This window comes from Hippopotamus amphibius, chromosome 8 (genome assembly GCF_030028045.1).
Source record: "Hippopotamus amphibius kiboko isolate mHipAmp2 chromosome 8, mHipAmp2.hap2, whole genome shotgun sequence".
Taxonomy (NCBI): Eukaryota; Metazoa; Chordata; class Mammalia; order Artiodactyla; family Hippopotamidae; genus Hippopotamus; species Hippopotamus amphibius.
This window is the reverse complement of record NC_080193.1, coordinates 144,930,674-144,956,532: the sequence shown is the minus strand read 5'-3', so window position 1 is coordinate 144,956,532 and position 25,859 is coordinate 144,930,674. Positions and strand designations below refer to the sequence as shown.

At 57.7% G+C, this 25,859-nt stretch overlaps 1 protein-coding gene across 10 annotated transcripts in view; it reads left to right on the top strand.

Annotated features, from left to right (window-relative positions):
• HDAC4 (histone deacetylase 4) overlaps positions 1-25,859 on the top strand; it is a 290,477-nt gene that overhangs the window by 177,726 nt on the left and 86,892 nt on the right. For 9 of the 10 annotated variants that reach the window (XM_057743936.1, XM_057743937.1, XM_057743943.1 and 6 more), the window contains exons 4-5: positions 624-868; positions 16,858-17,008. In XM_057743936.1, coding sequence (XP_057599919.1) covers positions 624-868; positions 16,858-17,008 — 396 coding nt within the window. Of the gene's footprint in view, positions 1-623; positions 869-2,069; positions 2,079-16,857; positions 17,009-25,859 lie in introns of those variants that run through there. The other variant, XM_057743944.1, reaches the window with a different exon arrangement.

The window sequence follows — 25,859 nt, the reverse complement described above, 5'->3', positions numbered from 1 at the left end:
AGCTGTGCGGGGAGCCAGGGAGCCTTTTATTGGCTGCAAGCGGTAAACGTGTTCTCCAGAGGGCGCTGGCTTCACCATGGAAACCCGCTCCCGTCCCCAGCGTCTGTCTGGACCACTTCAGTGGCACACACTGTTCTGTGGTTCGTGCGCACAGCTCTTCTGTGTCTTCATGAAAAGGAGAAGAAAAGCGCAGGCGGTTTGCCTCTCTACTTACGGGTGTTTGGTGCTCTTTAGAGCCTTTTTCTTGCTTTTTCTCTTTGTCGACGTTCAAAAATGACGTCAGGAAAGGCCTTTGGGCCTGCAACAAGGTCCTTTGAGAGAGCAGGACCCCCTTCGTGGAGGGTGGGGTGGAGGGAAGAGAGTGTGTGTGAGTGTGTGTCCTGCTCCAAACGTCCACTGATTTTTGCCCGAGGGAAGGAAACCTTCAGATGAAGGCCTCCGAGTCCTGCCTTTTGAGCCTGTTGGGCAGGGGGAGAGGGGGGCAGAGGCAACCAAAATGTACAGTAGCGTGTGGGCACCGTGGACGGCTGGCGGGGCTCTCTGGGAGGGCGGGCAGGGGCTGGGGGGCCGGGGACACCAGGCATCGCAGTGACCGGCGCGTCCGTGCTGTGCTCTCTCCGCAGTGGATGTGGCCTCGGCGCTGCCCTTGCCCGTGGCCCCCCCGGCGGTGCCCATGGACCTGCGCCTGGACCACCAGTTCCCGCTGCCCGTGACGGAACCCGGCCTCCGGGAGCAGCAGCTGCAGCAGGAGCTCCTGGCCCTGAAGCAGAAGCAGCAGCTGCAGCGACAGATCCTCATCGCCGAGTTCCAGAGGCAGCACGAGCAGCTGTCGCGGCAGCACGAGGCCCAGCTCCACGAGCACATCAAGGTAGGTCGCCGCCGGCCGCCCCGCTCCTGCGGCCCCGCGCGTCCCTCCCTGCCGAGGACTGGCCCAGCGGCCGGCGGCAGCGCGGAGGCTGGCGCACAGGGGTGCTCCCTGCGGTGCCGTCGACACCGGCATGTCCAGCACGCGGGCGCTGGTGGGGCAGTGGTGGGAACAGCATTTGAAGTCAGGCTGTAGAAGCGTGCTGAAAGGAGGGAAGACGCCTACCATCTGACTTCATCTACAGACACGTGCCCGTGAATCGCCAGCAAGAATAAGCACCAAAACAGGGACGGTGGTCACCTCTGGGGGATGTGTTCACAAATCATCTTTACTTTCTTCTTGGAACGTGTCCGTCTTCTCTCCATTTTTCCCACTGACCTTTTATAATCAGAAAAAAATAGTAATACTTGCTTTTCATTTAAGTGCAATAAGAAAAAAACTAACATAGATTTTTTTTGTGTGTTCACTCTCTACACGTATTTAATCTGATCTTAGTTTTTTAAAGTAAACATATTAGAGAGAAACACGCACTAGTGATGCATCGAGAAGTCCTGTCGCGTGGTTGAGGGACCAGTTTTGACGTCTGTGATTACGAGGGGCACTCACTGTATGTAGAACCTTGCAGAGCAGCGCCGTCCAGTAGAAATGTGTACGTATTAAAATTATGTCGGTAATTTTACGTTTTCTATAGCCACCTTAAAACACCGAAAGAAACCAGATAGTGCAAGTTATCTATTGCTATGTAACAAATTACCCAGAACCTTTTTAGCTGCTTAAAATAACAAACGTGCATTTATCTGGTAGCTTCTGTGGGTCAGGAACCCAGAACCAGCCACACCGCTGGTCGTACCTCAGGGTCTCTTGTGAGGCGCAGTCCAGCTGCCGGTCAGGGCTGCGGCCTCATCTGAGGGCTGGCGGGGCTGCGGGCCCCCTTCCCAGCTGACTCCCGAGCTTGTGGCCAGGCGGCCTCAGGTCCTCCTCATGTGGGCCTCTAACAACCGCTTCTCCAAAGTGGACATCCAAGACCCACGTGACCGAGGAAGAGGCCTCTGTGTCTTCTGGCCGAATCTTGGAAATGACACCCCCCCCCCCCCCATCCCTGCTACTTTATTCTGCTGTCATATAGACCAGCCCTCCTGGGAGGGGCCCAGGCAAGCAGTGAACACCAGGAGGCAGGAGTCTCTGGGGGTCATTGGGAACCTGGCTGTTAAAGGTAAACCTAACTTTAATATATTTTATTTAACTCCGTATTTCTAAAACATTATTTCAACCTGTGGTCATCCACGTAGATGGTTTTGTTCGTACTAAGTCTTGGTGAACCATCACGGACCAGACACGGAGAGCACGTGGTCTGCACTTGGAGCAGCTGCATTACAGCCGCGTGTGGTTAGTGGCTACCGGGTTGGGCAGCAGGGATGTGGGGAATTAAAGCCCACACGCGACCCGATGCTTCCGGGATGCCCTTTCCATAGAGACCGGTGCCACCCGCGGCTGGACGTCGCCCAGCCCGGCCTTGGCTTCCTCGGGCGTTCGCCGCGCCCCCGTGGCGCGTGCCCACTGGCGCCCCGTGGAGTCACCGTGCGCCGTGTGCCTCTGCCCCGAGCAGCTGGGAGCTGCACCCGAGGCCCCGGGTCTTGGCGGTTTTGTCGCTGCCGTGCTGCCGTCTGCCCTGACTCCGTGGGGCTTCTGAGGTCGGCATCGGACAGACCGAGGAGGGGACGCTCTCCAGAGCCGCTGGACGCCTGGGCCTCGCGGCTTTGCCTGTAGAGCTCTGGGCCAGCGAGGGCTCCAGCCTAACAGAGATGTCATCTGTCTCCATGGGGATGGCCCCCTGCTTTTTCATAAGTGCTCCTGGGTTTGGGGTGGAGCAGTCCAGGGTCCACGGGAGCGAGCGCGCCGCACTTTGCTCCCCCGAGGCCAAGCAGCTGCTCCTCCTGGCAGCTGGGACGGGGTGGGGGGAACCCGTGTGATGCCCTGTGCAATGCGGCCTGGACCTCCCCTGCTGGTGGGGAGGCGTGCGCCTCCCTCACGGCCGCTGCTCTGTACCGTGCAGGGGGTTGGGGCTGCGGGGGCGACGGGGGTGCAGGGGGAACGGGGTGGTGGGGCTTCCTGCGGAGGCCCCTCCCCGAGGTGTCTCTGGCCGTGAGCAGCGCCCGGGTTCTCAGGACTGGGAGGAAGCTCTCGGCAGCTGTGGGGTGAGGTCCTGGCCGGCCAGAGTCGGTCCAGGGGTCTGCCTTTCAGTACCCACAAGGGCCGCCTGCAGGCCGCCCCTTTCGTGTTGTCTTTGAAGGTGCAGCCTCCCATTTCCGTGACCCCCTGAAAGCATTTTAAACCCCACCCCTCCCTCTGCCACCCAGTAGCGCTGGCGCCCTGTGGAGCGGCGTTCCCCTCCTCGCCAGCAGGCTTTCTGAGCGTTGGCCGTCACGGTCCCCTATCTTGACCTCATCTCAGAAGCCTGAAGGGCCACTGCAGCCTGTCTCTTCCTGGTCCTTTCAGATACGCCCCCCCTTCACCTGGGTTCCTGGCGGCCGGGGAGGGGGGGCCCACACGGCCCTTCATCTGTGAAGGCAGCGCGCCGTGCGTCCCGCCCCACCGCGGGGCCCCGTCCGCGCGCCTGCCCGCCTGCTAAGGTCACGCAGCCCCACCCGCCCAGCACGGCGCCCAGCTGAGTTCAGAAGGAACTCAGGGCCACGTGTGGACTTGCACCTCTCTCCCTAGCCTCCCCCCCTTACACACTCACCCTCACTCAAACAGCGACGGAGAGACGGCACCGGACCCCGGCGGTGGTGGGTTTGTGCCGGCCGGGGTTGAGGGAGACGCCCGTCGCTCATGTTCTCGTGTTTGTGGCCGTGGACTCTGCAGCTTTTACAAGAGAAAAACGAGAAGCCGAGACATCGACAGGCGCCTCGTACGTGAGGGCTCAGCGGGGGTCGCGCTCAGCAGGACTGCTCTGGGGCCGGGTCGGTGCTGCCGCTGCGGGGCGAGACCGGGCTTCCCGCCGTCCCGGGCCTCGGTGTGGGGTGGGCTTTGCCTCCCTGACCCCGTTTCCCGCCTCATCCTCTGGTGCTCCGGGAGTGTGTGTCGCCTCTTCAGCGATGGAGCAGAGGGTCCCTCCTGGGTCCTCCCGTCAGCACCTGCGGGCTCTGTGCCGGGAGGGCCCCGCCGCCGGGGACCCCGCGCTCCCCCCGACCCGCGGGTCAGGAAGCCGCTCAAGGCTACGTGCTCTCTGCGTTTCCGTGGTTTGTTTTGTTTCTCCCTTTAACGTGGAGATCATTGGTCTCAAGCCACTTAAACGACGTGACTGTCCTCACTGCATCCGTCGTCTTCTGTTTGATTTACATTCTCTTCACAGCCGTTACAGTGTTCGTGACGTTTGCAGTGGTGTTTGTCAGACGGATTTCTTGAGCACACAATCTAATTAGTGTCATGAAGTCATCAGCGAATCTGAATAGGATTCTATAATTAAAAAGGGAATCGTTTCTAAAGCGTAACTGACGCTGTTCACCGTGGCGCACTTGCACCAGCCGCGCTGTCATCGTTGGCCGTGGTCGTGGCTGATCCAGGAGCCCGCACCGCTTTCCGTCCTGCGCAGCTAGTTCTTTGCTCCCCGGAATGGGGCCGGGGGCCTGGTGCCTGAGGCCGAGGGCCGCGGGAGTCGTGAGTGTGGGCATCAGCGGGTGTGTATGTCAGCAGGGGTAGCCTCACGGATCACCCGGCAGACGTAGCATTACCTAGGTTTGCCACTTTGGGGCTTTGTTGTGTAATTTTTAATTTTTTTTTTTTTAGTTTTATCAAGGGAACTCCTACTTCTCACGTTTCTCACGGACACGTGGTGCCGTGTGAACAAGCAGACGCTGCCCCTCCCTGCTCCTCCCCGCCCCGCTCCGCTCCGCAGCCGCAGGTCTGTGCTGGCTTCTGCTCCGTTTCTGGATGGGCAGGTTCACCCTTGCATTAAAGGTCCCCCGGGGTGATTTCCCCCTTGCTGGGGAGACTAGGCTTTCGCCCTCCACCGCCACCCCCCTACACACAAACACTGCCTGCCACTTCTCAGGCACTTCATCTACGGGGACCGCCTTCTGATAAAAGAACCGTCAGGGGCTCCATTCCTGTGCCCATGTGGGTGCCTGTTGCCGACTCACGCCGTGCAGTCACCACGTGACCTGTCTGGTACAGCTCTTAGCTTTCCCTGGACTTCGTGGTTTCCTCCCTTCCCACTGGCTGAGTTCCCAGTGTCCTGATGCAAATCCGGTCCCGCGGTCTGAGAAACCTGTAAGCGCTTCTGACGGTGGGCAAACGCTGGTGATCTCGGCTACGGTTTCAATCTTGCAGTTCTCGTACTGCAGACTGTCTTTAAGTATGATGATGCCGTGACATGATGTTTGCATTTCATCGTATCTGAAATCTGAATCTGTTGTATCTCATGATCAGGATCAGTGGTTTAAATATGTGTTCGATGCAAAAAGGAAAGCAGTTACCGCACATAAGCCAGCACCAGGTCCTTCCTGCTTGAGTGGCGATGTCCGCCACTTTGTAAGACCACAAAGATTCTGTTACTGAGTGTCTCCGTCAGCTTTGGCTGCGTAACAAACGACCCCCAATATAGTACTTACCACAGCAGTCATTTGCTTGTGGGGGGTTGTCTGGGCTCTCTCTCGTGCTCCTGTGATCAGCTGTGAGCTGCCTGGTGGCTGGGTGACCTGGAGTGGCCTCACTTCCAGTCTGGGGCTTGGCAGGTGGATTATCTGCTGGTTTCCGAGTTCCAGGCTCAGCAAGAGGACACGTGTGGTTTAAGCCTCCACTTAAGTCACGTATGCTGCTGCCTCACTGGCCAAGGCAAGTCTGAAGGCCAGGGTGAGAGCGCTCATGGGAATATACCCGGAGGGATGGATACTGGGGGAATGTGACAGACGGGGGCCTGGAGCGCAGTCATCTTCTCCAGGGTGGATCCTCACTCTAGTCCAGGGAAGGTGAGAGAAGGCGTGACGCCAGTGACGAGACAAGAGTCAGGGTGCACGTGAGGAGGGCTCGGGGTTAGGGGGACCTGGACAGCACTCGCTCTGTTAGAAGCTGGGGTGCACCATAAAGAGAGGAGGAAGGGGGCAGGGCTGCGGGCCTGGAGCTGGAAGCCCCCTGTACAACCCAGAGTCCCTCGGCCACCTTCTGGTTCCGGGTTCAGGCATGCCACCCCTTCACCTCTGTCCGTGGCAGTGATGTTTTCATAAATGTATGGTTTTTTTGCTATTTTGCAAATACTTACAATTTCGCATTGGGAATATATGGAACATTCCATTTCACCAGTGGAGACGTGGTGAGCACTTTGGAGTAGAGTGCGGACGCTGATGGTGCCGTCTGGCGCTGCGTCCGGGGCCGCTGCGTCCGGGGCCGCTGCGTCCGGGGCCGCTGTCGGGTCTCATATCCCTGTGGCAGCCACAGCCTCCCCTGTTGGGGGCGTTTCCTTCACCTGCTGCCTCTGCATCTTCCAAAGTTCTGATGACAAGCCTGCTCTCAGCCCTTCCTTTGAGAGGAGTGGGAGTGAATGCCCACGTCCACCCAGCCATGCTCACCCAGACGTCTGACCTCTTCGTCACCCGACTGGTCACGGCATCCTCCCCACAGATCTTCCCGAGCCTCCTGCACCCAGGGAGGAACAGCTACGTAGGTAAACGGGGGGAGGAGGAGGGAGGTCCCGGGGCGCCAGGACTCCCCAGGGCTCATGGACGGCGGGGAGGAGCAGGGCCCTGCTGCTTGCATCCCAGACAGGAATGTTTTCATCCTCATCTCTTGCTGGTTGCAAAAGTCACTAATGTTAATTACTGAGTAATTGGAAATCACAAAGAAAATATGACTCCAGCGCTGTTAGCTAGGAAAGCTGTTGCATTTTGGAGTAGATTCCCGAAACCTTATTTTTGTATGAATTGTGCGGGCGTGTGTCTATAGTTTTGTGGAACTTGGATTATACTGACACGTGGTTTTCACTTATGATATTGTTCACATTTCCCTTCACTGTTACATACACTTCAAAAGTATGATTTTCATGGTTTTATTGTAGTCTTACATGGACCGTAGTGAGTGTAAATAAGCACTGATAGTTGAAGAGTTGAACATTGGGGTCATTTCCAGTTTTTCATCTGTTTTCAACGTCCTTGTGCGTGAACCATGTGCGTTTGTCTAAAGGAAACAGAAATGGTATCGTTGACCCAGGGGAAGTCCTTTTCTGTGGCTTTTGTTGCCTGTTACTGCATTTCTTTCCAAAAGCTACGCCAGTCCTGAGTATGCGTGTGTCTGTCACTCTGTCTCTCTCTCTTTCTGTCTCTCACTCTCTCTCACACACACACACACACACACACACACCCCTTGCTTGCAGCAGTAACCTTGGCAGGCATCACTTCCTGAACCGTCCTGGGTGGTGGCCGCCTGCACCGGGTGCTGCAAGGCACCCTCCCTCCCACCCGCAGCCTGATATGGGCCGGCGGGGGCGGGGCGGGCAGCCCCGTCCTCCCTCTTCGTGGTCCGCGCACAGCGGGGTGGCCAAGCGGTGACGGCCCTCCCAGGGAGCAGGGCCTGGGCTGACCCCGCCGTCTGACGCGTCGGTGGGACTTGTTCACGTTCTGTTTTGATTCTGTCTCACGTCGAGCCCGCACGTCCTTGATTGTGATTCACTGTATTTCTATGCGCTTATTGCCTTTTTGCGTTTCTTTCCTACTGAATATCATTGTCTTCGCTGTTTTTCTATTGACGTGCTGGTCACTGGTGTATCAGTGTTGTTTATAAATTAGGGGCATTATTTCAGTGTCTGTCATATCTTGTCATTTTTGTAATCAAATAGCTATCTGCTTGGCCTAGCCTCATTCACAAAGCAAAACATTTTTCTAAACGATTTGAGAAATGCCAGTTCTATCCACAATCGGCAGGTGTTTATCCGGCCGAGTCTGTCTCCGGCCCCCCCATTCCTCGTGCCAACCCCCTCCCCACCCCCCCGGCCCGGGGTCTGCAGGAGCCTTTGCTCCGGGTCTCAGGATCCAGCCGTGGAGTCTCCGCTCCCCGCACGTTAGTTCTTCAATTAAACCCCCTCTGCTTGTCTCGGGAGAGCTTTTGTTCCTCCAGGTGAGCGTCAGAATCCTTTCTCGTGAGGTTCCCCAGACTTGTTCTGGAAACTTACTGAGATACAGCAAGTCAGGAGGTCAGCAGGACGTCCACTAACAGCTCTGCTGCTGCCTTGGTAGTCCAGGAATGTGGGGTCACCACCTGTGCCCGGAGGCCTCTTCTGTCCTCCCGAAGTCTTGTTTCATTCATGTAAGGCCTGTAGATTTTATACCTAATTATTCTTGGGCATATTATATATTTTTCCTGTTACGAATGGAACCCGTTTCTGTATTTTACTGTCTGCATGGTTGCTGTCCGTGTAGCGCTCTTGATTTCATTATTATTGGTTAGCCAGCCAAGGCCCAGGCGTTTCTCCTTCGTCCCGAGATAGTTGTAACTGGCTGTCTCATGTTCTCTAAGTAGACAGTGATGTCACCTGCACATTACAGTTGTTTCCTCCCTTTTTGTTTGGCTGAATTGACCAAAACGTTCCCGGGCCTGGGGAGGAACCACAGGGGCGGGTGTGGGGGCCCCGCGCACAGGGCTGACCCCCAGCCCCCGCCTCGACGGCCTCCGCGGCACGGCCGGTGTGCCCCCAGGACGGACCTGTCCGGGGCTCTGATCAGCAGTTCCCATCAGACTTTGTTCCACTGAGTAGCAGACCTTTCAGCCCCGCCCTTGCTTTCTGTCAGTGTCCCATACTTGCTTGCGGAGTTTTGCTGTGCCTGTGGCTCCACCTTAGAGAGGAGGCACGAATCTTCAGAGCACGTGCCTCTCCGGGAGGGGCCTTCGGCGGGTGCGTCCTGCCGGCAGCAGCACCGCATGGGTTCGCGGGCGGTGGGGGGGCGAGGAGCCTGGGGATGCCCGGCTGGGAGCCGGCAGAACCCCCACACTCCCGGCGTGGGTGACCCCCCCGCTGCGACTCCGGAGCAGGCAGGGTCCAGAGTCTGGGCTGAATCCCGTGAACCCGTCGTCTACACGGCCGCGCAGGGGGCGGTCCTGACGCGTCCGTCTGGCAGATGCCGTCCCGGGAGACGGGGGCTCCTCTTGCTCGGTTCCCGCCTGTGAGCAGACTGCAGGCCCCGTCCTGGGGCAGGTTTTCTCAGGGTGAGTCCCGTCCCGTCCCGTGAGGCCTGCCAAGCGCAGCTGCGCACGTGAGAGCGCCCTGCCGGGCTGCCCTCCGGAAGAGCTCCTGCCCCTCCTCTCGCCTTCAGCCCGGCTCTTCCCTTCCCGGGGTGTCGCAGGCGCGTCCCGTCTAATGCGGGGGAGGGAAAAACGACCTCCCCTCTTCATCTGCACGTCCTTTTTCACTCGTCGGGCTGAACTGTTGTACGTGTGTGTGTGTCACGGCGGGTGTGATCTGCACTGTCTCCGTGGACAGGAGGAAGCTTTAAGAGCTATTGGCTGAGCGTGTGACTCTTTTCCTTGCAGGGGAAGGGGCACCGTTGAAAGGCACCTGGTTTTATGGCGCCGGGAGCCAGGCCGAGCTGTTGACTCTCTTTATTACCTGCCCCAGGTGGCTAGAGAGATGCTGCCTGGGGCCCCAGCTTCCGGGTCACCCGAGGCAACTTTTAATGAGTGTGCGGGATGCACTTAGGTCGTCGTAAGCCTGGTACCTGGGAAAGCACGTGGCCGCCGAGAGCCCTGCGTCATCCCTGAGCCCGTCTGCGCCTAGTTAATGTGCTTACAGTCAGGGATTGCTCATAAGCCTAGCACTCTGGGTTTCTAGGAAGTGGTTTACAGGCAGGTGGATGGCCTTGTTTGACCTGCTGTCCCGGGCGCGTTGATGGCCACTCTGGCCTCCAGGCTGGGCCCCCCTTGTCCTTTGCCGCCGGGCATCCGTGGTACACAAGAGTGCCGTGCTCTGTAAGGAGTCCTGCTCACCTTTACCTGTGCCCTCTGTGCTGTGGGCTGCCTGAGGCAGTCGAAGAGAAGGCACGTTTTGTGTATTTCCAAAAGTGGCAGCTGTAGAAGTTTGTTCTACAAAGAAAACCTTCCCTTGCGCTGACTCACACATGGTTGGTGTCTCATCCCCCCTCACTGGCTCTTGCTGATGAATCCGCTGCCTGTGACCCGGCCCAGCGCCCGCACAGGCTCGCTTAGACCGATCGTGTGCTGGACGGTAGGTGTACAGACAGAAGACGGGGTCAGACACAGCCTGAGTCTCGAGACAGCCGGGAGCCGCCATTGGACGTGTGTCCGGGTGGTGGTGAGCCCGCGGAGGGAAGGAGCCAGGATGCCCTGCAGACGGAGGAGACCCGCCACGGGGCGCGAGGGGATGCAGCCTCCAAGGTGCCCCACCTGGGAAGAAAGTGAGGCCACGTCGGTGGAGACGGGTGGTGAGGGCAGAGCATGGGGAGGCTGGCCAGGCTCTCCCTTGACCACCTTCAGCCCTCACTTCTCCCCTCCCCGTCCTTGTTACCCCCCCCCCGCCCCCCGCCTCGGTGCTCCCCTCCCCCCACCACTCACAGCGATGCCCTGTCCGCAGCTTCCGGAGCGTCCAGAGAGCCAGGCGCCTGTGTTGCAGGCCTTCCTCTCTCTGACCCGTGTGCTGACCCTTTTGTCTCTGTGACGTCTGAGCGTCTGATTTGGGTGGGAATGTGAACGACACGTGCAGGGGACTCTTTATTATCGCTGATGTGCTGTGAGGCCGGAGGGAAGAGTGGTTTGGGATGTACTGAAATGAGGGTGCCTCTTTGATGTAAGCCACTGAGATAAATAAAGATGGACATGATTCTAGTTTGAGGACCCTGTAGGGAAGAGTATTTTAATCACAAATGGTCCCTAAAAACCATGGCCAGGTAGCACGTGAGCCTGGAGGTCTCAGCGGGTCCGCCATGTGCTTCTCCCAGAAAGTGCCTGTGTGATGCCTTAGAAGCTCCTCGACCATCTTGGAAAAACCTACACGACAAGCCCGTTGGGCCTCTGTGCACAGGACTTCCGGGTTCCGGTCCCAGGTGGACGTGGACTTTGCCGTGGCAGCCCCACGTCCCCTCGGCGATCCCTGCTCTGCACCAGCCACGCCAGGCTTTTGCAGTGTCGTGCGTTCTGCAGTGAAGGAGGCACTGCAAATCCGTGTGTTTATTTTCATTTTAACCTTTTTCACGTAATACAGCGAAGTCGGTGGCAAGAGCAGCCATGTGTGTCACCCGGCAGGCACGGGCCAGAGGCCGCCATCGCTGCACCCGCTACGTGCTGAAATAGAGCCCCCCGAGGAGAAAAGTCTGGGGCGTGGCTTAGAGTGGCGAGAAGGCCCCCCGCCTGGCCCGTTTGCTCCGCTAGGAGGGCGTCGCATGGGCGCCTGGTGGTTCTAGCCCTGGGGAGGGGGTGGGCGGCAGCTGCTCCTCCTGCGGAGCCTGGCCTGCCTCCCCGGTCCTGTCCCTCCTGGCCCGGTTGTCCCGAGTGCAGGGGTGGGTCTCCCCAGCCGAAGCCATCAGCAGAGGACGGAGAGCAACAGGAGAAGGGGGTGCCCGCCGTCTGTGACCGGGAGCCCTGCTGAGCCTCGTGATGGCCTTGGCGTGGCAGCAGGCGGGGAGCTGTGCTGGCCGAGCCGGCTGCCTGTCCCCTGCGCTCCCCCCCGGCCCCGGGGCTGGCCCAGAGACCGTGGTGCTGCGTGTCCCTTCTACGTGATAGTTTAGGGTGAGGTAGGGGCAGACGGGCAGAAAACACGTCGGACCCTTGATGGCTCATAAAAATCCAACTTAAGAATATTTCTGTTGAGGCAAGAGAGATGGGAAAGTGCTCCTCGTTGATTGGCTGTTTTTATTTTGAGGTTGGGATCAAATCGTGTGACTAGCCTGAAAGTATCATCAGACATTAAATCAGTATCTTCCGAGAGGCGGGGTTAGAGGTGATTTTCCATATTGTTCTTATTTTCACCATGAGGCTATAGTACATTTAAAGTCAGGAAAACAGCCTGGACTTTAAAAAGAAGCCCACTATTAGTTCACGGGGCCCGTGGCCCCCACGGGGTGCTTGTATGTGTGGCCACCGGACAGGCCATTAAGCTCCTGAGCGGGCTCGGGCCCTCGGGACCCCCACCCTCCTCACACACACACCTGCCCCAGGGAGCACCTGTCACCGGGCACCTGGGGCTCCAGGCAACTTGGCTTCTTACACGGCCGTGGCCCCACTGTTAAGTATATTCTGTAGAATCCTGGGGCCCAGGATTGGTTTTTGAGCAGCTCTGTGAGCGCTCCCTCTCTTAATTACGTGTGGTGGTGTTAATGTGTTTTAATCGAACTTGACCACTGCCTCTCGTCGCAGCCGGTCTTCAGTCCCTGGGGCTGCACCGAGGTTCTCGGTCACTCGCGGGAGGCGGGAAGCCCTCACCTCCACGGGGGCAGGGGGTGCCTACCTGCCCCCAGTTTCCGTCCTTCAGTGCAGCAGGGTTGTATTTTAGTTTACTTTTTAAAGTCAAAATCTGGCTGGGTGTCCACTTGACTATTTGAAATAAAATTCCGAAGTCAGAGCCAAAGACAGTGAATTCTGGGGACCTAATGTTTGATTCTGGCCCAGTGCTGGCCCGAAAGTGATTTCAACATTGAGCTTTGGTTAGACTAATATGATCTGTTATCATTGGATTTTTTCTTAGAACAATTAGGTTGTAAACATGTATTTTATTTTAAAGTGCTCATAATGGTTTTTCAATCTGCAGAAAATAGCTTCTCAACAGTGCTCCTTTCCCTGTGGAATACTTGACCTTCACACATGTTAGCATGGTACTACTTGCAAATAACTGTAAGGATGTTGCCTCATGTAGACACGAGCGCGTCTCAGAGTCCTGCTGCTTGTAGCCTGAGCCCTGCGCTCTCCGTGACGCACGTTCATTTACTCCCCGTCGGGGGCAGCTGTGGAGCTGGCCCTGCGAGCTGACGGAGGGCAGGTCCCTATCACAGCGCTGCCTGTGACCGGTGGGCGTCCCTTACGCTGTAGCTCATTGTCACCTTCCAGCCGTGTGTGTAGAGCATCGCAGTGTCAGCACGGGGGGCACAGGCCCGGAACGTAGCTCGGGCCCGCACACGAGGGCTCGCTCTCGTGGCGTCTGTCTGGCGGTCTGTAACACGCGGGTTGTCGTCTCCGTGAATCTAGTCCCGTGTAATGCCTGTCATGTAATGAGGAGTCAGATCCTGCCGTGGGGCATTTGGGGGGATCAGAGTCCTGGTTTCTAATCGCTTCATCATTAAAACTCCACGACAATATTGCTTTTCTGGGAGTTTTGTTGTCCTGTGAATTTTAATCACCAGGATCTGGGGTGGTTGTTTCCAGTCTCTTTGTAATGATAATTGAAAGATCTCTTTCCTTCTGGGTTCTAGCGGAAAAGTAAATATTGTGAGACCATATGAGGCAAATTTCTGCCTCTGCCTCATTTACACATTAAGTGAATACTGAGCTGTCGAAAGGGAACCGGGGGCCGTACGCAGGCAATTTGGGGGTGTAGGTAATACCAAGCGGGCGAGGTTCCTCGTTCCAAGATCTGTTGTTCAGGACACAGCCTTGGCTTCCCGGCCTGAGCGATGACGCCTAGCCTGGCCATGCAGGTGGAATCCCAGCGCGGCTGGCAGTGGCCTGGTGACACCCGGTGGGGGCCTCTCGCCCGTGGACGCAGCCATGGGGCTCGCAGGCAGGACTCTCTGAACCCGTACGGATCAACAGCTCTTTCTCCTGGCAGAAGACCTTCCTCGGTGTGCGGCCCAGTGCTGAGCCCGGGGGAGCAGCGCGGCTCGGAGCAGCGCCTCCTGCAAGGACACTAACAACAGGGGACACGGTTTATTTCCACTTCATTTATACTCTTTTGTCCCAGTGGTGTCATTCGGTGTTCCTTTTAAAAGAGAAGAAACCATCCCTGTTTTGAAATTATCAGCAAAGTTCTTGAGCTGCTCGTACGGACAGGCGCGGGGACGCCGAGGGGCCGAAGCTCAGCTCGTGGGCAGACCCGACTGTGTGGGCCGCTGGCGGCGATCCCTGCCGCACTGGGAAGCCGGTCTGCAGGTTTTCTCTCGGCATTCAGCCGCCCCGGAAGGCCTGTGCAGCCTTCTCCCTGCCCCCGGTTCCCGTAACCCGGGTGTTCGGAGTGTAGGTTTTTTCCATAGAGCGCTCTCAGCAGTGACGGCCAGTGTCCGTGGACCCCGCAGGCGGGTGCGGGCTGGGCCCTCTCCTGGTGGTCCCCCCACCCGGCACACCCCCTGCCCGCACACCCCTGCTGCACCTGCGCGGTGTGGTCCCCTCCTCCGCCCCGCACACCCCCTGCTGCACCTGCGCGGTGTGGTCCCCTCCTCCGCCCCGCACACCCCTGCTGCACCTGCGCGGTGTGGTCCCCTCCTCCGCCCCGCACACCCCCTGCTGCACCTGCGCGGTGTGGTCCCCTCCTCCGCCCCGCACACCCCTGCTGCACCTGCGCGGTGTGGTCCCCCCGCCCGCCCCGCACACCCCTGCTGCACCTGCGCGGTGTGGTCCCCTCCTCCGCCCCGCACACCCCTGCTGCACCTGCGCGGTGTGGTCCCCCCGCCCGCCCCGCACACTTCCTGATGCACCTGCGCGGTGTGGTCCCCTCCTCCGCCCCGCACACCCCTGCTGCACCTGCGCGGTGTGGTCCCCCCGCCCGCCCCGCACACCCCTGCTGCACCTGCGCGGTGTGGTCCCTCCGCCCCGCACACCCCTGCTGCACCTGCGCGGTGTGGTCCCCTCCTCCGCCCCGCACACCCCCTGCTGCACCTGCGCGGTGTGGCCCCCCCCGCCCCGCACACCCCTGCTGCACCTGCGCGGTGTGGCCTGGGAGCCCCGGCTGAGGAGCAGCGTCGCCGCGGGAGGTGTGAGCCGCTGCGCGGGGTCTGGGCACCCCCATCCTGGGCCCCGTGGGGCCCACAGCCGCCTGCGTTCCCCCTCCTCCTGCGCAGGATTTGGGCTCCGCTGCGCCCGCCCCTCTGCCATGCTGTCCCCGTGGTCCTGGCCGGAAGAGAGCTGGCAGGGCGTGTGGCCAGGGGCTGCGGGTCCCCTGCTGGGTGTGGCGTGCGGACCCAGGTGTGACCACAGGTGTGACCAGCCCGCCCGGCTCCGTCCTGCGGGGGCTCTGCCCTCAGGTCTCTTCCACGGCAGCAGGGCCCAGACACCCGGGGGCAGCCCCGGGGGGGCCGTGGTCCCTGGGAGCGGCCGCAGGGTGCTTCAGCCCTGCTGCGTCTCACACTCCTGAGCGCTGACGTGGGAGGAAGCAGGCTTGTCGGTGAAGTTTCCTGGTTGGAGAGTCCTGGGGTCTCTTGGGTGACAGATGGCTGACTCCCCCCACCCTGGCCCTCAGCACAGGAACGAGAGGGGGTGGGCCTGCCCCCCCCCCCCCCCAGCAGGAGAGGGGACGGGAGTGAGTAGCGACGGGGACACAGGTGCCCACCTGGAAGATGCCGCAGGCAGAGGGCTGCTTGGCGCAGATGGCGTGGGTGGGGGGAGCTGGGCCGGCCTCACACAGGCCCTCAGGTCTTCCCGAGATGGCAGGTGGCTGGTGGGGAAGCGAGGGCAAGTGTGTGTGGCCGGAGTCCCGGAGAGTGGGAGGCGGGGCGGGGGGCAGAGAGAGATGGGGAGAGGGGGAGAGACAGACGGTTGGGGAGAGTGAGGGGGAGACAGAGAAGGGAGAGCACGGACCACCAGCCTGAGGGGTCTTGCTGGTCCGTGTTTGAGGAGAACCACCACCAGGTGTGTCGCGTAACTGAGCCTTCTCCCAGAGCCCGGTCAGCAGCGGCCGGCTTGTTCTTTTCCCCCTTTCCCTATGTGATAAGTGACAGTGGGATCTGGTTGCTCGTGAGGCTGACATTCGTTCCCCATTTATTTTAACCACCTTTTTATTGAGTCTCTTGGTCTTTTTGCTCCTCTTTTTAGTGGGCTGCTGATCGTATCCTGATTAATTTACAACAGCCACTTAGATAGAAAGTTTACCTGCATGGCATACATATCGCAAGGCATTTTTCTCATTCATCTTTTGCATTTCAATCACGTCTATAGTATTTATTGTGCAGGTGACTTTTTACGTTGTCAGTTACGTCATTGTTGAAGACGTGATCTAATGTACACACAGCAACGCACACCGGTGTGGAGTGTCTGCTCGCTGCACTTAACGGTTGTGAGCCTCTGAGCGAGCGCTGCCCCCACCAGACAGCCCGCACCCTAGAAAGCTCCCTCCCGCTTCTCCCTTCTGATTTTTATCACCATGTCTTAGGGATCCCCGTTCCAGAACTTCGTGTGAATAGAATCTGTGCATGTTGACGCTCTTCTGCCCCGTGTCCCGCAACCCTGTCGACACTGGATCTGCTCGTTTTGCTTGTGTTACAACCATCCCTGCTTTTCCCCGCATGTGCTGTTGATTCTTTTTCGTTGCTGAGTGGGATTCTCACGTACGAACACGCACTTCTGCCCTGGGTTCACGTCTGAAGGACGTCTGGGGTGTGTCCGCCTGGGCTGCCCTGTGCACAGCTGCCACGCGGAGTCCCGTGCAGGGCTTTGCGTGGATGTTTCCATGTCTCTTGGGTCAGTCCTGGGTGTGGGGTTGCTGGGTCTTGGGTGGGTGTGGGTTTAACTTTGTAAGGATGTGTCAAGCAGTTTTCCAAAGCAGCCACGCCATGTCATACTCTTCCGTGTCATTCTCAGAACGGCATTCCTAGCACGCAAGATTGCACACACCTTCACGCGTATTTTCTTCTAGCCATTCAGTCGTTTTTATTTTCACTGTTAGCACCTAGCGTGAAACGGTTGGGAGACGTCCTCGAGCAACGCTGCTTCCTGTACGGATGAACGGGGTGGTCTCCTCAGAGATGCGGGCCGTGCAGCTGGGAGACGTGCGGGCCCTGGCACGTGCGTGTGTGTCGCGTTGTTCCTGTTCCGGGTGAGGCTCTGACCGTCTCTGTCTCCTCCTTCCTCGCCCGCAGCACCAGCAGGAGCTGCTGGCCATGAAGCACCAGCAGGAGCTGCTGGAGCATCAGCGGAAGCTGGAGCAGCACCGCCAGGAGCAGGAGCTGGAGAAGCAGCACCGGGAGCAGAAGCTGCAGCAGCTCAAGAACAAGGAGAAAGGCAAAGAGAGTGAGTGTGCGGCGGGGCGGCGTGGCGGCGCCCTCCCCCCCACCCCCACCCCCACCCCCACCCCCACCCCCACCCAGCCACTCTCCCTGTGGCTGCCGTCACTCCCGGGGCTGGTCCGTGGCTGTGTCATCTCGTGGGGCTGCGGGGGGCATTCAGCCCCACTGTGGGTTTGACTGCAGCGTTTGCAAGAATGCTTGCAGGCTCCTAGTGGACTTGAAAAATACTAAGACCCATAAAGCATCCCAGACGCATCGTGAGGGTCCCCTATGTGTTCAGCCTTAACTTTTTCAAAGTTGTGTTGTTTTGAGAGCATTTGGGAGCGCCTGCAAACCAGGTGGCAGCTGGCAGGACGGCCCGTAGCTGAGAGGAGACGGGAGGACCCACATTTCGGGTTGCGCGTTTGCCCTTTGACCCTAGTTTTTGCTTTGTATCACGGCTGTTCTTGTGTGAAGACCAGCCCGGTCTTATCTTCTGAGAGACGCCCAGCTCGATCTCAGCCAGGAGGCTCTCTGCGTGCTGTTCCCGCTTTAAACTCAGGCGGGCTCCCCTGTGTCCGTGAGGGCAGAGCCAGCAGGCCCTCCTGCTCGCGGCCCCGCGCCGGACGAAGAGCCTGGGGCGTGACAGGAGGGCGGGCTCAGCGCGGCCTGTGTGCTTGCCCCACAGGGTGCCGCGTCCCTCCCAGGTCGTGGCCGAGCAGACACGCCTTCTTGTGCACCTGGGCCTCTCTGTGTTGCCAGTGTGCGTCGTTGGCAGCCACACACCCAGGACCTGAGGGGGCTGGGGGTGGGGATGAGCCCACAGTCACATCCCCAGGCTTTGGTCCTTTCCGCCCAAGACCTCGGAGCTCAGGTGAGCACACCGGCCGCCCGTTAATCCTGGGAGCAAATCAGGATGTGCGTTTCCCTCCTGCGTCAGGAACGCACGTCAGGCCTGTGTGGCGACTTATGCTTCCTGTGCCCGTGAGTCAGAGCAGAAGTCTCTACACACTTGACCCGTCCATGGTAGCCTCGAAAGACCTCAAAACTCCTTTATCCCCAGCGTCTGAAAATGGTTAGCCATCTGTACAAGTCATTTTAGCAAGCGTTTACATTTTAATCTATCTACGCACAAGGTACGGCATAAGATGTGTTAAAGAATTTTGCGAAGTCTGTGAGTGGAAATCGTTTAAAAACTTTTTTACTGGCGTGTGATACACATAAAAGAAAGTACACAGGCTTCACAGTGTAGGGAATTACCTGCAAATACCCGTCCCCGTGTAGCCACCACCCAGTAAAGCACCTACGGCCAGGACGGGGACAGCCGCCAAGCCCCTTCTGCCCTTCTCCCCTGACGCCCAACACCCCAGAGTCGTTTTGCCTGCTTTTGAAATTGATTTAAATGGAATCCTTACGACAAGGTCTTGGTGTTTCGCTCCTTTCACTCAGCAGTATGTGTGTGGGGTGTGTCCTTGTGCGGCAGGAGGTGGTCCACTTCCGTGCTGCCTCTCCCCGCCTAACCAGTGCACCGCTGTGTCTGTCCCGCCGACCGTCGGTGGGTATTCGGGTTGTTTCTGGTCGGAGCTCTTACCGATGCTGCTGCTACGTACGCCCTTGGCCACATCTCTTGGAACAGGTCAATTTTCACACGTGAGGCCAGTTTCCAGGGTAGTCGTACCCCTTTTTGCTCCACCGGTGACATCTGAGAGGTCCTGTAGCTCGGTGTCCCCGCCATCCCGCTGTTACGTTAGTCTCGGCTCCTAGCAGCCGCCCCTTGGCTCCAGCCGCATCCTCTGACCACAGTGAGGCCCGGTGCGTTCCCTGGTGCTCACTGCCCGTGGGGACGTTCCCGCCTGGGGAGGTCCTTGTCCGAGTCTCGTGCCTGGTCTTCTGGTGGGATGTCTCCCTTCTTCGCTCGGAGCAGTTCTCTTGTCGGGCTCGTGTGTCTCCACCCCACCCTCTGCCCTGAACCTCGCCTGCTGGTGCCTTTGAAACCACAGAAGACGCACTTCTAACGCAGCCTAACTTAGCAGTCTTTTCTAAATTAGAATTAGAATGTCATCCAATCTGTATTGTTACGCCTATATTATTTTGTACGTTTTTATAAACAATTTCTTTCAGAAAGGGTATTATTTTTCCTAAAAGTATGTAGCTAATGTATTCTCTTCATGTTCAGTTTCTCTCTCTGTTTAACTATTTGTATGTCATGCTCAGTCATTGTTTTTATATGTAAAATGAATAGCTTTTATGATCAGCGGTTGCAGCATTTCACGCTTTAAATCATAAATATACTTTCAACGTTTTTTCGCTTTAACCGTCTGGTAGCGTTTCAGTGTGGAAAGCAGTCAGGAGAGTGTTTATTCTAGTGAAATCTAGTTTCTGTACCAGTATTTGAACGTGGTTATAGCTCGTTCCATCACCATGGTGAGGTGAGGTGATGGCATACAGGCTCACGGACGGCCCCCGGTCGAGACCCCAGACACGAGCACAGAGGGCGTCGGGCAGCGGGTTTGTGGGCTTGGGTCGGCTGCGTGCACCTTGGTCTGAGAACACAGATCACGGCCCCGCAGTGGGCGGAGGTGCCAGACAGTGTCCCTCACGCTCACAGCTCTGCCTGCCTGGCCCGCTGGCTCCCGTGGCAGCCCCTGCCACCCGCCGGCCGGTCCCCAGGGCCGTGCTGCTCCTCACCGCCAGGCTGGGCCAGGCTGGTGGTCCACACCGCCACTGGCTTTGTGCTGAGGGTGCGGCCAGGGCGCTGACCACGCTGGAGCCTGCAGCCGTGGTGTCAGGACCCCCACCCCCCACGACACACACACGCAGTGGTGACGCCACTGGTCTGGGGCGGAGGCTGAGAGCCAGGGTGTGTGCCCTCGCTCCGGGCCAGGGGCCCGAGCATCCTGGCTGCTCCGTGGCCTCCGTCCTGTGCTCACCACGTGGGTGCTGCCTTCCACAGAAGCCGCCCTGGGAGGGGCCCCGCTGCGGGCGGGACGGGCAGGGGTCCAGAGCCCAGGCACACCTGCCGAGCCTCGCGGACCGGCCCCCCGCGCAGCCCTGCTCCCTCCCCGCCCCCGTCCCTCGCCACCCCGCGTGTGCCTGCTCCACACGCTCAGGGGATGGCTGTTCACAGAGGCTGGAGGGTGAGGTCGCGAGGGTCTGTGAGTCCCGTGCACCCAGCTCAGCGGCAGCACCCCCTTCGCCAGGCCGCTCACAGGCAGCGCGGTCGACAGCTGTTCCTCCTCGTTTCCCAGAAACCCCCAATAAAGAGAACATCTTCAGCCTCACAAAACATGAAGAGATTTGACTTCAGAAAACACCTTCGATCTGTTTAGCGTCAGAAACGACCTCTGCTGCCCGCCGAGCAGCCCCTAACGGGGCGGAGGGGGTGTTCTCTGCTTCCCCCCGAGCTCGTGGGAGCAGGGCCCCGGCTCTCGGCTTGTGGGTCTGGGTGGTCAGGTGTTACTATTAATAACGGACTGTGCACGGTCGGGTGCTTGGCGTGCTTGTGTCGGCTGTGCAGCCCTCAGCGTGTGGTCCTGAGGGAAGGCAGGGCTGGCCGGCCGCGTGCTGGACGCCGCTCGGGCTCCTGTGTGCGGGGGCCTCGCCGATGAACGGCAGTCTTGTGTGTGCGGCTCGCTGAGCGCGGGTGCGGGTGCGCGTGGCGCTGGGCATCGCCCGGCTGTCAGCCCTTGAGCGTGCAGCGCGGCGCTTCCGTTTAGTTTCTTGGGGTTCTTTAAGCACAAATTTCTTTTTGTACGTTTTATGAAGAGTTTTGCTACACTGAACATTAACTGTGCTTTTACGTTTTAAGTAATTCCGCAGTTTCCTTTTACTGGCTGATGCCTGTTAATGTTATTTATGTGGTGGAAGAGTGAATTCTTACAGTTTACGGCAGTTTCCATCTTGTTCAGCGTGAACACACGATCTTCAGTCAGTTAAGGTTTATTTACGTTGACCATGTTTAAGACTCTAAGATACACGGTCTTGAAATTCATATTAAAAGGAAAAATCCAACGGAAGACAAGTCTTTGCCCTCTGGGCAGCTTGGAATGAATACAACTACGTGTTTTTCAGTGTTAGTTACCAGCACAGCCTGGGGTAGGGGGAGGAAGGTGCTGCTCGAGGGAAGTCGTTCACTTTGCCTAAAAAAGTGGCTCAAAAGGATGGAGATAAAAAAAAGATGGAAACCGGACCCTGAGAGCCGTTCTTTGTCCTGTTCTTTGGGGCAGTGGCACCTTCCTCAGAGGCACGAGCCCGGCAGACGTGTCCCCATCCGTGTCCGGTGGCACACGCTCCAGGGCCCCTGGGGAGGCCGGGCCCCTGGCCTCCACCCCAGCAGGCGGGCCCCACCCGGTCCCCCGGTCCCCAGTCCCCCGCCCCGGGCTCCTCACTTGCTCCTCTGGTCGCTCCCCCGGGGTCTCGTTTACCCGCAGCCCCGCCGCCTGGCCCTGCGCCGGCAGGCGGCGCATTGCCTGTAAAGCCTGTCAGATGAATGAATAAGCATCGACGGGAATTACATTTTTTCGGTAAAACTGGAAACATTTGGTGTTTATTCACTGAAGGTGTTTTGTGGGTGCTGGGACTCCGTTTAAAGTGGAGAAGTCTTTCAAAGGTGAGTGTGTATCTAGGATGATGAGGATTATAATCAGCACTGTGCGCTGTGAGTTCTCTGCTTGTCAAGGGACCTTCCGGGTCACGTTATGGGGGAGGGAGTCAGGGTTTGTTTTCCTCTGAGTCCATAAGAGCCTGGCAAGGTGCCCTAGCCCACCCTGCCGCTGGCCGAGGGCCACGTGTGTGCGTGGCTGCCTGGGGACCTCTCAGGTGGCTCAGGGGACAGGGGTACCATCCACGTCCCAGCCCGGCGGGTGCCTCAGAGTCGCCTCGGCCCCCTCCAGGGCCGGGACGGCGCCCCTCCGACAGGGCAGCTGCCCCTGCCCACATCCTGGTCCTGCTGCCCTGGCCCGTCCCTGCATTTATCACGTGCGTGCCCCCCGTGCTGAGACTGGGCGTCTGTCCGTGTCCTCCTTGGAGCTCAGGTGCCCGTGGTGCGAGCCCAGGGTGTGGCTGAAGCAGGAAGAGTCTGCGCTTCCTCAGCGTGGCCCGCGTGGTCCGCTCTGCAGGGGAAGCACAGCCACATTAACAGGGCTTGCTGAGCAGGTCGGGTCCTGCCCCTGAGAACCCTGCTCCTTGTCCTGCTTTGCATCAGTTACTCCCGCGGGCAGGCCCCCTGGGTCCTGGTCCTCCTCGTCCTCGTGGACCTTGCCCCGTCCCTGCACCGCCAGCCGCCCTGGGGGCAGACCCCAAGCCCCTCATCTGGCTCCCATTTCCTCCCTGGTGAGGTTGAGCCTACCTTGCCCACGCGCTGCTGTAAAGGGCCCTCTGTGCCCCCCACACCCCCACCCCATCTCTGGTTGGGAGGCACTTCGTGTCGTGACGCGGTCCACCCTTTGTATATGCTGTCAGGTGTCTGCCTGGGGCTGAGAGGCCACCAGGAATGCCGGGTGGCTGCATGTTGGGCACCTTATACGCAGATTTCAGTGTTTCTGTGAGTGTGATTTTTCAGATGAGACAGACAGACGGGCTGAAAGTGTTCAGGACGGTCCAGGTCCAGCCTTGGTGGCATCTGGAGGGAACCCAGGGGCCTTGCTCAGAAGCGGAGGTGTGATTTTATAACCTCTGGTCACCCCTCCTCGGCCCTTCCAGCCGAGTGTCGCCAGGTCTGTGACCCCGGGTCTGCGCGGTGGCTGGTGCCCCCGCACACACAGTGTCACGTAACCCACGGCTCTCGGGTGAGCCTCCCTGCTCAAGTGACAGTGGGTTTTCTCCTCGGACGCCAAGAAGGCCCGAGACAAAGCCCATGTGTCCCGGTGGACCCTTCCAGACTCGCTGTGGACTCGGTTTAGGGCACTTTCCTTGTGCTTCCCTGGCTCATCTAGTTCAGGTCCCCCTACAGCGTGGAGGACCCTGTTCCCAAGGGGTTTGTCCTGCCCGACCCTTGTCCGTGGCACCCTGAAGTCCATCGTGAAGTGGCCACAGTGGGATGCTGCCTTTAACACGGGCCTGCTTATAGCCAGACAAAGATTCAGCTTGTGAATGGAAACAGATACATTTGGAATGTGATAAAGGTGGCAAGAAAGAGATATTTCTCTAATGATGTTAACAATCTATGAGCAGTTTGTCAAAATGTATGTAGAGTCTCATACACCAAAATCCATCTCATGTGCATCAGTGAAATGTGAAAGAATAATAGTAGCAAACCCCTACGTGAATGAAAATTCAACACCAGAAGAGTAAGGATAGAGTGAAACATGGTCTCCAAAACCTGTGAAAAGATCGATTTCAAATCTTCCAGGAAATGGAAAAAAATCACAATGGAAAAACTAGAATGGACTCCATAAAAACAAGCACTTGAACATCTGAATTAGGAAAAAACTGAGTCTTTTCCTTCCCATGCTGGGAAAAAATCAGCTGTTCCGTCTCGTATTTCTCCTTTAGTCTTATGTAGACACACAGCACTTCCTTCCTGACTTCTGGTCACCAGACACGTGGAGGATTTCCCCACAACAGGCAATTCTCTGTGACACCGGGTGGGTGTCCTACAATTTAACTCAATTCTGACACTGTATCCCCAGAGGAAGCTTCAGATCTCACAGGCTAAGGGCTCAATCCTATAGGAAGATGAACGGCCCGTTGCAGAGACACAGAGGGCGGGGTCTGGGAGGGTCCCAAGTGCAGGAGCCTCTGTCTCGGTGGAGTCAGGGTACCCCTCCCGGTGTGGATGTGTTCACCAACGCAGAAGCTCTCTGAACCCTGGACAGTTGGGGTTTTGTGGAGGCTTCCTCGTGTGGGTGTGGTCAATTACTGACACCACTTCCAGCCCTCTGCCCGCTCTGGAGGGTGGGGGTGGAGCAGAGAATTCCAAGCTTCTCATCAGGCTTGGTCTTCCTGGTGACCATCCCCCATCCCGGGCCCCTCCCCCAGCAAGTCACCTCATTAGAACAAGAGATGCTCCTCGTGCTGTGCTCACTCAGGAACTTACAAGCGTTTTAGGAGCTCCATGCAAGGGACCAGAGGCAGAGACAGATGTTTTCTGTTGTCTCACAGCTCAGAATATAATCCACGTTTAAAGGGAAACAAGGGACTTCCCTGGGGGTCCAGTGGTCAAGAATCCATCTTGCAATGCAGGGGACTCCAGTTCGAACCCTGGTTGGAGAACTAAGATCACACATACCGCAGGGCAACTAAGCCCATGCGACAGTTACTGAGCCTTCATGCTGCAACTACAGAGCCTATGTGCCACAGCTAAAGAGAAGCCCGTGCACAACGATGAAGAGCCCACGTGCTGCAACTAAGACCCGACAGGGCCAAAAAATTAATTAATTAATTAATTTTTAAAAATGTGATTTTGAAAAAAGGAATTGGTTTTAAATAAATAACTAAATACGTACATAAAGGAAACGAGAGACCAGGGCCGCCTTGCATGTACATGCAGAATGCGGCACTAGGAGCCAGGACTCTGGTGAGACTCACATCAGAACAACCTCACCTGGGGCTGCCCACCCTCAGTGCCCTCCCTGGACCACCTGGCGATGATAATATCCACTTACAGCATTGATGTGACGTTTAAATGTACCAGGCCTAGCATGTGGCAGCTGACAACACATGTACCCCTGTATAAAAGTCACACACACTAAAGGATGCAGATTTCAAGTGTACACACAGACCCACAGCAGCACCGCCACATACACCACAGGAAGACTGAAAGATAACTGAGCCAAGGAAATAACGGTGCATCACTGAAGAGAAAGACCAGTGCACATCCAGTGGTTATCAGGGACCTGCCAGGGAGATTCCAGTCAATCTTCCGATTTGCAGCAGGTGGTGCTTCTGAGTACTCCTAGATACAGACAAGGGTCAGATGGTACTCCCAAGGACTGATAGATACAGACAGGGGTCAGGTGGTGCTCCTGAGTACTGATAGATACAGACGAGGGTCAGGTGGTGCTCCTGAGTAGTGGTAGATACAGACAAGGGTCAGGTGGTGCTCCTGAGTACTCCTAGATACAGACAAGGGTCAGGTGGTGCTCCCGAGTGCTGATAGATACAGACAAGCGTCAGGTGGTGCTCCCGAGTACTGATAGATAAAGACAAGGATTAGGTGGTTCTCCTGAGTACTGATAGATACAGACAAGGGTCAGGTGGTGCTCCCGAGTACTGATAGATACAGACAAGGTTCAGGTGGTGCTCCCGAGTACTGATAGATACAGACAAGGGTCAGGTGGTGCTCCCGAGTACTGATAGATACAGACAAGGGTCAGGTGGTGCTCCCGAGTACTGATAGAGACACAGGGTACCTGTTGCTAGTCTGTGGTCAGTGGTTGGCACGAGGTGGTCAGTGTATAGAGGCATTTTGGAAAACAACTTAGAAGATGCTTCAGGGGCCATAATACTGTTGTGTTGGATGTGGACATGTTGCTCGTCTCTTTTGAGGAAATAATCCTAATTTACTCATGAATGTTGGTGCCACATGGTTTCTAGCAACAACAACCAAAAGAAGTGTCCAAAAATGTCTCCGCATCGGGAAAGGGATTTGTAAGCTGTGCTTTGCTCACCTCATGAAGCATTTCCCCACCATCACAAATGCTGTTTGCATTCCTTGTGGCAACAAGAAAAACACTCACTGCTGTTTCTAATGGAAGGATGGGTCCGAAGTCCCCTGGAGTCTAATTGCAGCTCTGAGGAAAACAGATTAGGTGCCAGCGGACCTTGAGCCAGGGTGGTGGGTTTGGACTTTATTTGCATGTGTCTGTTTCTCAGACTTGCTGGTTTTCTTTAATGGGGCTGTGAGTAACCACCACCTGCACCAGAAAACCACAGAA